The sequence below is a fragment of the Orussus abietinus genome, unplaced genomic scaffold (assembly GCF_000612105.2).
Source record: "Orussus abietinus isolate OABI.00-Male unplaced genomic scaffold, Oabi_2.0 scaffold1, whole genome shotgun sequence".
Classification (NCBI taxonomy): domain Eukaryota; kingdom Metazoa; phylum Arthropoda; class Insecta; order Hymenoptera; family Orussidae; genus Orussus; species Orussus abietinus.
The window spans coordinates 1,935,494-1,947,435 of NW_019396017.1; the positions used below are offsets into that span (position 1 = coordinate 1,935,494).

The 11,942-nt window shown below is 41.6% G+C and overlaps 3 protein-coding genes across 9 annotated transcripts in view; 2 read left to right on the top strand and 1 right to left on the bottom strand.

Annotated features, from left to right (window-relative positions):
* Positions 1–825: 825 nt before the first annotated feature.
* Positions 826–2,521, top strand: LOC105697999. The gene is made up of 4 exons (XM_012421814.1): positions 826–1,248; positions 1,485–1,686; positions 1,902–2,095; positions 2,179–2,521. The coding sequence occupies exons 1-3, from the start codon at positions 913–915 to the stop codon at positions 2,093–2,095; spliced, it is 732 nt and encodes a 243-aa protein (XP_012277237.1). The 5' UTR covers positions 826–912; the 3' UTR covers positions 2,179–2,521.
* Positions 2,115–6,476, bottom strand: LOC105697996 (mucosa-associated lymphoid tissue lymphoma translocation protein 1). 2 transcript variants are annotated; one of them, XM_012421809.2, is made up of 12 exons: positions 5,878–6,476; positions 5,517–5,725; positions 5,222–5,394; positions 4,958–5,144; positions 4,543–4,807; positions 4,310–4,402; positions 4,007–4,232; positions 3,738–3,921; positions 3,451–3,665; positions 3,288–3,386; positions 2,912–3,180; positions 2,115–2,771 (listed from the first exon to the last, which is right to left on the bottom strand). In XM_012421809.2, exons 2-12 carry the CDS (start codon positions 5,651–5,653, stop codon positions 2,670–2,672), a joined length of 1,950 nt encoding a protein of 649 aa, XP_012277232.1. In that variant the 5' UTR covers positions 5,654–5,725; positions 5,878–6,476; the 3' UTR covers positions 2,115–2,669. The 2 variants fall into 2 exon arrangements, with proteins under 2 accessions (XP_012277232.1, XP_012277233.1); XM_012421810.2 differs by lacking the exon at positions 5,878–6,476 and having other exon boundaries at positions 5,222–5,378; positions 5,517–5,638.
* A 216-nt stretch (positions 6,477–6,692) lies between these two features.
* The window catches only part of LOC105698033 (CREB-regulated transcription coactivator 1), a 47,499-nt gene continuing 42,249 nt past the window's right edge, over positions 6,693–11,942 (top strand). For 3 of the 6 annotated variants that reach the window (XM_012421878.2, XM_012421879.2, XM_012421881.2), the window contains exon 1: positions 6,694–7,226. In XM_012421878.2, coding sequence (XP_012277301.1) covers positions 7,113–7,226 — 114 coding nt within the window. In that variant the 5' untranslated portion in view covers positions 6,694–7,112. Of the gene's footprint in view, positions 7,227–11,942 lie in introns of all 6 variants that reach the window. The other 3 variants (XM_012421882.2, XM_012421883.2, XM_023434749.1) reach the window with 2 other exon arrangements.

Sequence of the window (11,942 nt, forward strand, 5' to 3'; positions counted from 1 at the left end):
CTTCGTAGTGGGCGGATCCGTGCTCCTTTCGCATTGTTTGGGAATTATTGCTTAGGAATCGCTGGAAATAAATTAAATGTTGTATTTCTTATAAAAAAAAAAAAAGTGAGTTGGACTGCCTTAATTCATTGTACTAATTTTTGTCTACTCCTACGACTTCGTTTACGCTTAGATCGTTTAAATTCATTTTATGGGATACGAATTTGATCGTCGCAGGAAAAATTTGGAAGTAATTACGGTGTATAATTTTTAGCTACGAATTTTAACTCATCGTAAAAGTTGTAACAGGATCCAGTTTTTTTTTTTGCAAGTCATCATGGATTCACCGCCGCAGATGTTGCTGGACTTATTGGTAAGAGATGTTAAAAGATGTTAAACGATACTTGTTATCACAGAAACGAGTTGGGAACAGAGATGATTATATGTATGGTTATATATCAATATTCTTATTTAAGGAAAAGTAAAAATTATACGCGACATGGCTCGGCTTACATCCGCGGCAACACGGAAAAAAAAATTGGTCGCATTTACTGCAGCGACATAGCTAAAACATTGTGGTAATATGAAATACAAAAATACTGAGACGAACTACACGAAATGGTAAATGCAACGTTGGCAATAGGTGTGTACTTGGTATAACTGGCAGATGGCGACGTATCACTTGTCTAATTCGATGTCTCAAGTAACCGGTTTGAATCAGAGATGGCGCTTTAACCTTCGTCCTATTTTTGAAACGGTGCCTCGGGTACCAGAGACATCCGCAGGAATAACGGCGCTCGTGTCGCAAAAATTGTATAGCTGTGTCCCCTTGAGCCTGGCTACACTCATCTTCCCTCTGATACCCGGTTATTTTCTAATCCAAGTGTCGGCGCCATTGTGTTAGGCATCTGGTCGTCTCGGTTATAATTTATAATGTTATTTTTGGGATTGTGTAAACACTTTATTCGTGCCAATGTATTTAATTGGAAACCGTACTTGAATAAAGGCAATGGCCCGTTAAAATGGCAATATTTTAATATAAAAACAAGTATCGCAAATGTAACAGCAAGGTCTGTTTTTGTACAATGTAGAAACTTTACAACTGAACCAGAGCCAAGAACAGAATTGCGGTATCTTGTTGAAGAACCTGCGATTACGCTTCCAAATGTTTTTTACGCTCTTCGGAATTTACTTCTCACTCACTTTATTATCAAACCATTCATGGACAAGGATTTTAACATACAAGACTTCAAGAATGGAGCGATTGAAGTATATAGAAGTATTTTTATTTTTTAACGTGTGGGAGTTCATTTTTGTTGTTGAATTTACTTTATTTATGTTATTAACAGTATATATGTAGCTTGCTTTCAAAAACCTTTGGAAAACTGTTTTGTTACTCTACGTACGTTTATGATATGGTTCTAAAAATAATTATTCAATGTAATCGTTACTTAGTATAAATTAAATAAAAACAATTGCAATATATAAACTAGTACTTATTTTAGGCAGTGTGTATTGTATCCAATGCTTTGGCAAATGGGAATTATGGACAATTACATGGGCTTGTAGAAGAAGGTGTTATTCAAACTTTGAAACCCAAAATTGAATCGTTATCAATGCACCAAAGAAAACAAATCGAAGTGATGAAAGACCATCTTGGTCCTACATTTCTGCATCAAATTGGGATCATATCGAAAGAACGGACAGGTATTTACCTTGGTATTTTATGTGGTCATAATTTGGTACATGAAAGTGTTTTCATAAACATAGACAAGAGGGCGTTTATTTCATTTTAAATTATGCCATTACTAATTTATAATATAATTCTTCATTCTTGTCCATATGGTATGGGCACGATAGATAGGCAACTGGAAAAGAATCATCAAGTGTTGTAAAAGCAAATTGTTTGTCATTGTGTACAGGTACTCCTCAACGATTTATTGAAATCACGATGGTTCACATTTACCTCCCAAGTAGTTTAAAGTTACCATTAATGATCACAGAAATGGTTGAACCGTTTATTGCTAACTATAGATTTATTCGTGAAGTAAAAAAAGATGGTGATTCATATTGGATGATTAATGCTATTAATCACTTCAGAAGTAATGCATTTTAGGTAGGTCTACACTGTGCTATTTCATGATAAAAATAAGGTTCTTTATTATCCAAAACATTAATTAGACTTTTATTTTCTTTCAGGCATTCTATAAAATTCTGTTAAAGAATGTATGTTATACTTGTAAATAAATATTGCAGACTGACCACGTCCATGTCGTACTCCTGAATCCAGTAAATTGCATGTCTCCATCGCATTAATCAATATGCAGATTCAATTCTGAGCATCTCGATCGACACTTAAATTCGGATTTACTGGATTTAGATCCGATAAATCGGATTTTGAGTACAATGAAGATATAGTCATTGTTGACGTTGAAGACTCAAGGTACCAAAATATTAAAGAGGTTCACAGTGGAAGTATTGAAACATAAAAGTTTGAAAATAATTTATAAAGCAATGGTACTAAGTAAAGAAATTAATCCAATGCATGTTACTCTTCAATATTAAGTCCATGAAGTTGTAACAGATTTACTGTCATCTCCTGTTACAGACATAGCAACACTAAATATCCAACTATAAATTAAGTAATCAAAACATCAATGGGTTTTTTTATTATTTTTAACATACTCTTGTCAGTCCAATACTTGTAAAATTGTTGGTACATAATCCATTATTTGAAACAATGAGGCACAAACACGGGACCCATTTCTAGTAAGAGATATCACCAGAGGACCCTGTGGAATAATTATATAATCAGTAAAGTAAGGAATTATTGCATGTTTCATAACTTCCCCAGAACAATTTTTTCTTTTTTATAAAGTTGAGAACATAAAAAGTATATTCAAGGTTCATAATAAATATGTAAAGCTTTTACCTTGCTAATTTGTGGATTAAATATCACGCACTCTTTTTTACGTGAGTTTTCAAATAAATTATTTTGCTTGACAGGAATTGAATTATAAAAATTTGCACTGTAATTTTCTGGGCATGATACAATAAGGCGAATTATATTTAAATATGGAACTATATGAGGACAAATTGTAATTGTACATTGTAATTGTCCTTCACAAAACTTAACAGTGCACGATTTTGTTGGAAATGACATGAATTTATTTAAAGCTTCAACAGCTGGTGGAGGGCTTCCTGCAACATGTTCATAATATTAATGATAATAATCTATAATGTAAAATAAATCGGTAGAGCCCTTTAATTACTGCCATGAAAAATAATAGTGAGAAAATTATATTTACTTTTATATGTTGAGTCTGTAAGTCGATATGGCTTTGTTACCGTTGTTGCAAACATTGGAATTTGGTTACGTTCAACACCCTTTAGCCATGTATCTATTGCTGTAAGTAATACACGTGAAATAAAAGATTGATACCTGTAATAATATGATTATTTACGACTTACATTTTCCCACTTTTTCAAATACTTTTGTCACAGGTATGTTTTTGTCAATGTATTTACTGAGATGCGTTACATACAACCCACAGCCATCACTCATTCGTTCATAGCTGGGTCTATAACTTGACGTAGAATATGCTTGGATCAAATTTCTAAGATTCTGCTGACCTTTATATTCTTTTATAGTTGGTACTTCTTCATAGATTGCAGGATTATATTCCCTACCAAGTTTTTATTCGTTTAGATAAAAATATCATGTTTAAAAATAATAAATAATAGCAATAATAACATACTTTGGTGGTATAGTTTGGCACATGTCTAAAATGACAACTAAAAGAGTGGGATCATTTTGCAAAACTGTTGAAAGAAGCTGGCTCTCGCAAATAGCATTTTTCCTTAAATATGCCTCAGGCGCGTCAATGGCAAGCATATAACTTTCCTGCATCTTAAATCCATGTCCAGCAAAATAAAATAACCCTGGGACATCCACATAATGCATAAAGACACGGTATACACATATAGATTAATAAATTAGTACTACTTTTTTATGTGTTTATCTTACCATACACTCCTTCGGAGAGAGCTTCTGAAAATGTTTTTATGGCATTCTTCATTTGTGTAAATGTTAAATTTAACAAACAAATAACTTTGAAACCTATTTCACTCAAAAGACGAGCAATCTTGGCAACATCATTCTTAGGTGTATGCAGCTTGTCATGGTTTTCATAATCTTCATTTGCAATCAGTAGAGCTATCTTGGCAACTGCTTTATATCGTGGAAGGTCCATCTGCCATAATAATCTTGGGATGATTCATAACAAAGTGCATAATAGATATTATACAAAAAGGCAGTAAAGTGTTTTACCATTACATTGCATCTTTGGGAATAAACTTCACCGATATTATTATATGCATAGCAGTGATAAATTCCTTCATCTGCAGAGCTAAATTTATTTATCTGGAACACAAGTGCAATGTAATAATACAGGCATATATACTTGATTAAAAAAAAAATAGTTAACGTATTTTTGATAATCAATACTAAAATTAGTCATACATGTTGCTGCATGTAAAACAAAGTCAATATCATGTACTCACTTGTAATATATTTGAAGTTTGCTTATCTAATTTTGTATTGTCTCTAAACCACTGATATTGTGGTGGTGGATGACCTTGCACTTCGCAGCTTAGCATAAAATCATCTCCTTCCTTGACTTCTAAAAACGATATCGGTTGCTTTGTAATAGCAACAGGTGTTGACTTCACTTTGACAAACATTGGTTTTGAAAACTGTTGATCTATAATAAGTCCGTCATTGTCGAACTGCGAAACTGCACACTTATATTCTCCTTCTTGATTGACACTTTGCAAGAAATAACACATAATAAAGAACCACTTTACTTTTTCAAAAGTCTCATAATTTGTAAGAATTGAAAAATACAGATGATTTACATAATCATAAAATATGTATTTAGGGCAGAATTTTTCATTCCTTCGTAATAGATGCCCATACCTGTTTATAGAAATTTCCAAGTGATCGCTGCAGCAATTGGCTAATTGAATATTTCCATGATACCAAACATATTTTGGTACTGGAAGGCCAATTGCTTTACAATTTAAGATAAGTTTTTGCCCTAAGGCGATCTCTAACATATTGGTATCATATTCAAAATCGGGATTTCTTGTAATGAATAAATTTTCTGTACAACAGCAAAATTGATTAATAATTTATACACAGAATACAGCTCAGAATAATTAGATATTCGAGTACAATTACCTGATTGAGATAAAATCATAAGTGCGTCAAACAGTGCACAATTTTTAAGTAGAGTACATAGACCTCCCACTGTACACATTTTTATATTCAATTCAAACAATAATTTTTCAACAGGTGTCATATTGTTCCGTAAATCATTGTTCGAGTTTTGCAACATCTGGATCCAAGATTTACTTAATAGAAAATTAATCGTCATCATAAATAGTGAAAATTAGTAGATGACATTTTGCATTAATTTAAACACAAATTGATATCAATTGGTTAAAAGATAATATAATTGATAAGGCTATTATACCTAAAAGAACCCAGTTCCTCGGATACATATTCGGCAAGCTTTAACCAATTACGATCCTTACTCAATTCATCGACCAGTGCCTTGTGGACGCTCGCTGGTAAATTTTCAATTAGTTCATCTTCATTAACAGTCGACATCTTAACCTTCGGGAATATGAAATCGTAACAAAGTGAAAAATTATTCGGTTCTCCTTACTTCGTACATGGCTCCTATTATCAAAATATTTACAATATCAATATCAATTTAACATGGGAAATGAAACATAAGTTATAGATAAATTGCATGATTGTTACGGTAACATATGTACCTATCGTTAGTATAAATACATTGCCCATGAATTATTAGGAACGCTTTTATTTACCTATTTCACGGTACATATACAGTTTTAATATTCACATTCTGTCTCTGTCCAGTATTCCACACACTCTATCATCATGAAATTAAATACATCTTGCTACGTCTTCTCTCCACCAGTCTCCCAAATTGGTCTGTATCTGTATTTTTTAAGGATTTCGGCTTTTTTCTAAAGGCTCAGTACCAATAGTTGCCTCCCAAATTGATGAATCAGGAGAGATAACGATGCACTCATCGGCGAGGAATTCACGCGTATCTTGAAACTCAGCAGGAACAAGGCAAAGTGAGAATTTAGCATAAAACGTCCGATTTCGCAATTTCAAAACCGACCACATCACTTCCCAGATGGCAGGTTTATCAGCGGCAACGTTCTTTGTTTAAACCTCGCCACTCTCGATCGGTACGACAGTCTCGTTCCTAACCTCACTCTCCTCATAATCATAAATCGGCAAACAGGCGAAGCGATGTTTAATTTATTATCCATAGGAGGTTCTACTTACTTAACAGATCCTACCACGTTTTCGATAAACTCGAAAATACATGCATCGGAGCCACCTCGGTTTTCGAACGGCGCGCCAAGAAAGAATCGCCTCGTTCCTTCCGAGAGGGCGCAGGAGTCGAAGTGGAAACGAGCGCGTAGTACGGCCAGAGAGGTCGCGCTCGGAACGGAGGAGCGCCTCGGCCCGCCTGGCCTCGGCAAAGTCAGAAAAGAGGAGGCAAGGCGGGCGCAGCTGGTCGCCCATGGTGTCGTCGGTCCGGAGCGGCGCTGGAGCGGCGCGAGCGCGAGTGAGCGCGAGTGAGCGCGAGTGAGCGCGAGCCAGGCCAGTCGCGGGTGGTGCGGGGACCGCGTCAGTGGCGGACCGTTGGTTCGACGCGCAGCCAGGCTGGCCCGCGGTAGGAAAAACCGCTGGCCTTTCGGAACGCTCGAATCCAGTCGGCGCGTTTTTACTGCGGGGTCACATCCGGCCGGGTGGGGGGTCGCCTTTGGCGGCGACGACCAATGAGCCCGCGAAAAAGGGCTCCTGCGCGATGCGCGTGGCGCGCTGCGCCGCATAATCTTGCGTATCAGTGATCGTCGGTGTTCGTCCGGAAGGCGGAGGGGCACCTTAGTCGGGATTTCCGGAAGGCCCGGGTCGGTGTGCGCTATCTCGGTGCCGAGGACCGCGCGCCTCGAGGGACGCGACCCAGACGGTGGACGGGCTGCCGCGAGCCGCCGATCGCAAGTCCAGCGGCCGAGCCATCATGGCGAGCCCTCGGAAATTCAGTGAAAAGATCGCCCTGCTCAACCAGAAGCAGGCCGAGGAGACGGCCGCCTTTGAGGCGATCATGCGAGAGGTGTCCGATGTCACCAGCAGAGTAAGGATGCCCCCAATCGAATGCTTTTAACCGTCGCTCGAGCTCCCGTCGCCCTCGGGACGGACTCGGCGCGAGCGGCGTCGCTCCCCGCGCCCCGCTGCCCGGACGCGCGCTCGAACGTAAACACGCCGACCGCTCCTCGAGACCTCGGCGTGTGCGGGCGCGTGCTGCCTCCCGGCCGAGCCGCCGAGTCGAGCCGCCGCTGCCGCGGCGCTCGGCCGTGCCTCTCTCGCGCTCCGCCCCTCGCGCCGCGCACCGAGCGCGGCCGAGGTGCACGCACGTGTCGCGGGGCGCACACGTGTCCGAGCGCCACCCGACCCCGCGCCGCGCGGTTCCTTCCCGAGGTTTAGTTTTCCCCTCGAAACCGAGCGCGGGGACCGCGGAAAAATTCCTAAGGAATTCCTGCGCCTCCGACGTCGAGTCGCTTCCACGTCCACCCTCCTGGAGCGACAACGACGCGGGAAGAGACGCGCGCGTAGAATCGAACTCGATGATAACATCGAGTGCTCGAACGGAGTAGGATTTATTTTCCTCGTTTTTCTCCTTCTTTTTTTTCTTTCTTCTGTTTCCCTGCCGTGTAACGCCATGGCGTCCTTAAAGGGGAGGGGGCATTGGACATTTAAAGCGCCGTCCCGGTGTCGGGACTGCGGGTATTTTTAAGCGAGGGGGAAACGATGTCATCCAGTTGAATGGTATTTCGCGAAAATTGCGGGGCAAGTGTCGTCGATGATGCCTTATCGCGCGTCATCTGGCCTGCGTTAACCCGCTGTTTTTATCATCGCTCGGTCCGGCCGCTGCAGGATTCCGCAAGGCTCGTTGTAGATCGGTATTTATTCGCCGCTTTTGTCCGCTGCAGGGCGACCCACGCTCTTGGACCCGGCCTCGGGTATATTTTCGGGCGCGTCTCAAAAACTCCCGTTTTCGGGGTCGACGCTCTTAACACCTCGTTTACCTTCCCGCAGACGGGACGAAGAGACCCCGGACGATAACGGACGAGCGACGTCGCGACGACCGAATTTATTTCCTCGACTCCGTGGGATTAATTTATCCGTCACGGTACCGGAGGCCCTCTTCCTTAGTTTTCCCGCGACAAGACACACTGTAGGCGCCCTGCATCGCGGATGCACTTTCGCATACCCGAGTCGGTGCATTGTCGCGAGGCGTCGACTCTCCACTCCGTTTTCTTTTTCTTTCCCTCTCGGCACCCCTCTTTCGAGCACTCTCGCAATTTCTCTCCTCTCAATCGATCTCGTTCTTTATAAACATTCATAATGCGCAGGCAGTTTCCTTTGGGAATTGTGCGCTCGCCATTATGTAAGCGGTCCCAGTGGACGATCGAAAGTTGTAAATTCGTCCCATGTTTTGCGTTGTCAAAAAAAAAAAAAAAAAAATAGAGAAGGGAACTACGACGAGATGGGTGCACAATTAAACTCTCCGACTGCAAAACACACTTTTCCGGTAGAATTCCGGCGACCGGTTTCGCTTTTCGTTCTCGACGGCCTTCAAAATCTTGTTTCGGTGTTTCATCCTCGCGTTTCGTGTATTACATTGCCGACTTGCAGATGACTTTCGTTGACTTGGGGGGGGGGGTTCCGGTCCCACGGTGTCGGTTCTTCAAATTTTGGGTCCCGGAACCTTGGCTATCGCAAAAAGCAGAGACGATTCGCGGTACGTGGAGAGGCGCCGGCTCGGGGTGGATGTTTAAGCAAGATTCGACTAAACTCGATAAGAACCGGTACACCAAGGGCGGTCTTGTTTGCTTTCTTTGGGCGCCTTAAACCGAGTATCGGTGGATCTTGAAGCGACTATCACTATAGTACGTATCCCCCCCCCCCCCCAGCTGTGCGTACGCCTACGCGATGGTCTGTTTGATTTTCGGAGGTCGTCATGCACATTGTACACGCGTGGAAACTCGAAACGACTCTCGGATCTCGTCTTTGCCGCTGAACGAGCCGGATTCGATCTGCTTAAATTTATCGCGTTGGAATTCTAGAGACGAATGAAGATTTTGGGGCAGAAAATGGAAAGAAGAGGAGGACTTAAAATGGGGATAAAACGAAACGTGGAGTGGAGAAGGGGAGAAATAAGGTTGTAACGTGGAATAAGGAGGATAGGAATGAGAGAGAGGAAGAAAAATGTAATGGAAAGTAAAATAATCGCGGTGTCAATTTGAGTTCGGGAAGACACCTTTGTGGGGGACGCTCCGAACTTTTCGAGGCGGTCAATAGCCTGAACTTGTTCGTCTGTGAGAGAGAAAAAAAAAGAAGTGATGTCGACGATCTGTATTTCTTTGTCCTGGGACATTGTTGCGGGGTTTGTGGTTTTTTTTGGTTCTTTTCTCGATCTTTTTTTTGTGGATGTGTAGTCAGGGCGACCTGTGAGAGAAATGCTTTGACTGCGGTCGGGAGCTTTTGTCGCACCTTCGGTCACCCCGAGGTGCCACGTGGCCGACCTCCTGGAGGCTTTTACCTTTCACATGAGAGAGCTGGACGATGATCCGCCGATCCTCAAGGAGGACCACTTAGGGGACAAAGATGTCGAGGAACTTGCCGATGCGGTTCTCGGTATTTCGTAGCCACCCTTGAATAGCAGCCTCTTCTGCTTTCCGAGGATCATGTTCGGTCCATCTCTCATCCTCGGTCTCCTGGTTATACGTCCACTCGAGGGGCTTATCGGGTGGATCGTTAGGTGTCGGTCCCAGGGTTGAGCTGATTTAAGTCGCTTGATTAAAACGATTCGATTAAAGTCTAGATTAAAATCGACGGTCTTAACTGCTCGAAAGCATTTCTTTCGAAGGAATCATGATTTTTATCAACTCCGGTTGGTCCCATTCATTTTTTTTTTTTTTTCTGGACACTTTACGTGCCGATTTAACTGTTGAACATTTAAGTACAATTTACGGAAGCTCGGACGTTCATGTATTTGTTAATTAACGATATTTCATTCATATTCCCGATATTTCAGGGCCGGGGTGATTCCAGGATTTATCAAATTTGACCACGAGTCGTCAATATTTAGGAGACTTACTTGAATAGTCTCCACGATTTCGTATCACGTCACGGTCCTTCGTTGCGCTTCTTTTTCATTTGTACGGTAGACCGGCGATAAAGAGGCTGGATTTTCCTAGGGGAAAAGGAGAGGCTCCGAAGGAAGGACGCTACGTGATATATTCTATGCTAGACTTCTCGGCTTGTAACGCGATTTGCGGGGAGAAAAGGTCCATGAAGAAATATAGGGGAACCGGTTATTATTGCCTTTCAGACCTCGCACTTTCTTATGGCCGACGGCGGTGTCATCTTTAGAGACTACTCGCCTCGGGTACTAGCCGTGTTTCTTTTTCCTTGTCAAATTCGAAGATATCATTTCCACGACTCGGTTAGAGATACCTACTCCTCGATTTAAGCTTTCGTCGGAGGCGCATCGGTGGCTTACAGTTCCTGTTCTATTTTTCACGTTTTATATCCCCTGACTCATATCTTCTGTCTTACACTTTCCGTGTTTTATCTCTTTTGCCTTATACCTAGTTTACGCTTTGTATTGTATACTTTGCGATTTATACTTCACGCCTTGTATTGCATAACGCATTGGTGCATCCCGTAGGTATGGGAGGGCGTTCTAACTTAATCGGTAATGAAATGATATCAGCGAGTCCGCGCCAGATTAGCCCTCAAAATTGGATCGTTCTCGTCGATCTCTCGAAATGCAATTTGGCGCGAATGTCTCTACCGAGTTTCTTGATTATACCCGCGACTACAATTGCATCATCGCTCGGCGATGTGGCGTGTAATTGCATACGCGATACACGTGGGGAGGGGGGATATTTATTCCCCAGGTGAATCGCAAAAATGGGGGAACTCGTTTCTCGCCGGATAATTAAAATAAATTAACGGACTTGTTTTCAAATCATAAGCCGTTGTCGATCTTAGAGTCGGCTGATCGCGTCATTTATGCGTGTACGTACTACCGAGGGGAATAAAAATTTAACGGGGTCCTCGCTATGCAATTAAACGTTCAAATAGACGCCCTGGAGACGGCCGCGCTATTTGTTGCGGTTAAGTACTCGTTTAATTCGCTCAATTAGCATTTATTTCGCTCAACTGGGCGGATGGGGGAGGTCGACGTTATTTCACCGTTTTACGGAGTGTCCCGCGTTCGTTAAGGATCGCTTTTTTATATCTTTTTTTTTAAGTGAAATTTCTTCTGCCACTTTCGCACGTGTAAATTCCCGCGCCATGAAACCCACTTCAGAACGTGAAAGGTTTTTTTTTTTTTTTAATAACAGTCAAATAACGTTGAAATTCAGCCATCTTTTACCATGAACACAGTTTATCGCTGGTGCGTTATTCTCTCGGTTAATTATCACCGTTTAAAGTCAAATGCAAATGTTATAGTTAAAAAGTATAATTATGCCCGAACCGAGTAGAGTCATTTCGCGAGAGAATAATCGAGAGTAATTAATCATGTCCAATAATTCTCATTAATATCGTGGATTCACTTTGGTGAAACTGCACCGATTTTTATTTTATTTTATTTTTTTTTGTGTATGTATTATTTCTTCCTCTTCTTTCGATATTCATTCCTTTCGTTTCTCCTCCTTTGTTTGCTACTTATTTGGTGCTTTTCGATTTTCATTGTCCCGCACGACAATCAAATTATTTTTTCTCAGGTGTTTCTTTGGATATGTCGGGATAATTCACAGCTCGTCGGGAGTGCCAC

What these genes read in the sequence shown, in the direction of transcription:
- LOC105697999 (XM_012421814.1), top strand. Translation starts at nt 913, where the DNA reads ATGTTATTTTTGGGATTGTGTAAACACTTTATTCGTGCCAATGTATTT. An exon ending in TCAAGAATGGAGCGATTGAA is followed by an intron (nt 1,249 to 1,484) that starts GTATATAGAAGT and finishes TACTTATTTTAG; the next exon opens with GCAGTGTGTATTGTATCCAA. An exon ending in CATATCGAAAGAACGGACAG is followed by an intron (nt 1,687 to 1,901) that starts GTATTTACCTTG and finishes CATTGTGTACAG; the next exon opens with GTACTCCTCAACGATTTATT.
- LOC105697996 (XM_012421809.2), bottom strand. Translation starts at nt 5,653, where the DNA reads ATGTCGACTGTTAATGAAGATGAACTAATTGAAAATTTACCAGCGAGC. An exon ending in CCCAAAGATGCAATGTAATG is followed by an intron (nt 4,233 to 4,309) that starts GTAAAACACTTT and finishes TTATTATGGCAG; the next exon opens with ATGGACCTTCCACGATATAA. An exon ending in ATTTGAAAAAGTGGGAAAAT is followed by an intron (nt 3,387 to 3,450) that starts GTAAGTCGTAAA and finishes TATTACTTACAG; the next exon opens with CAATAGATACATGGCTAAAG.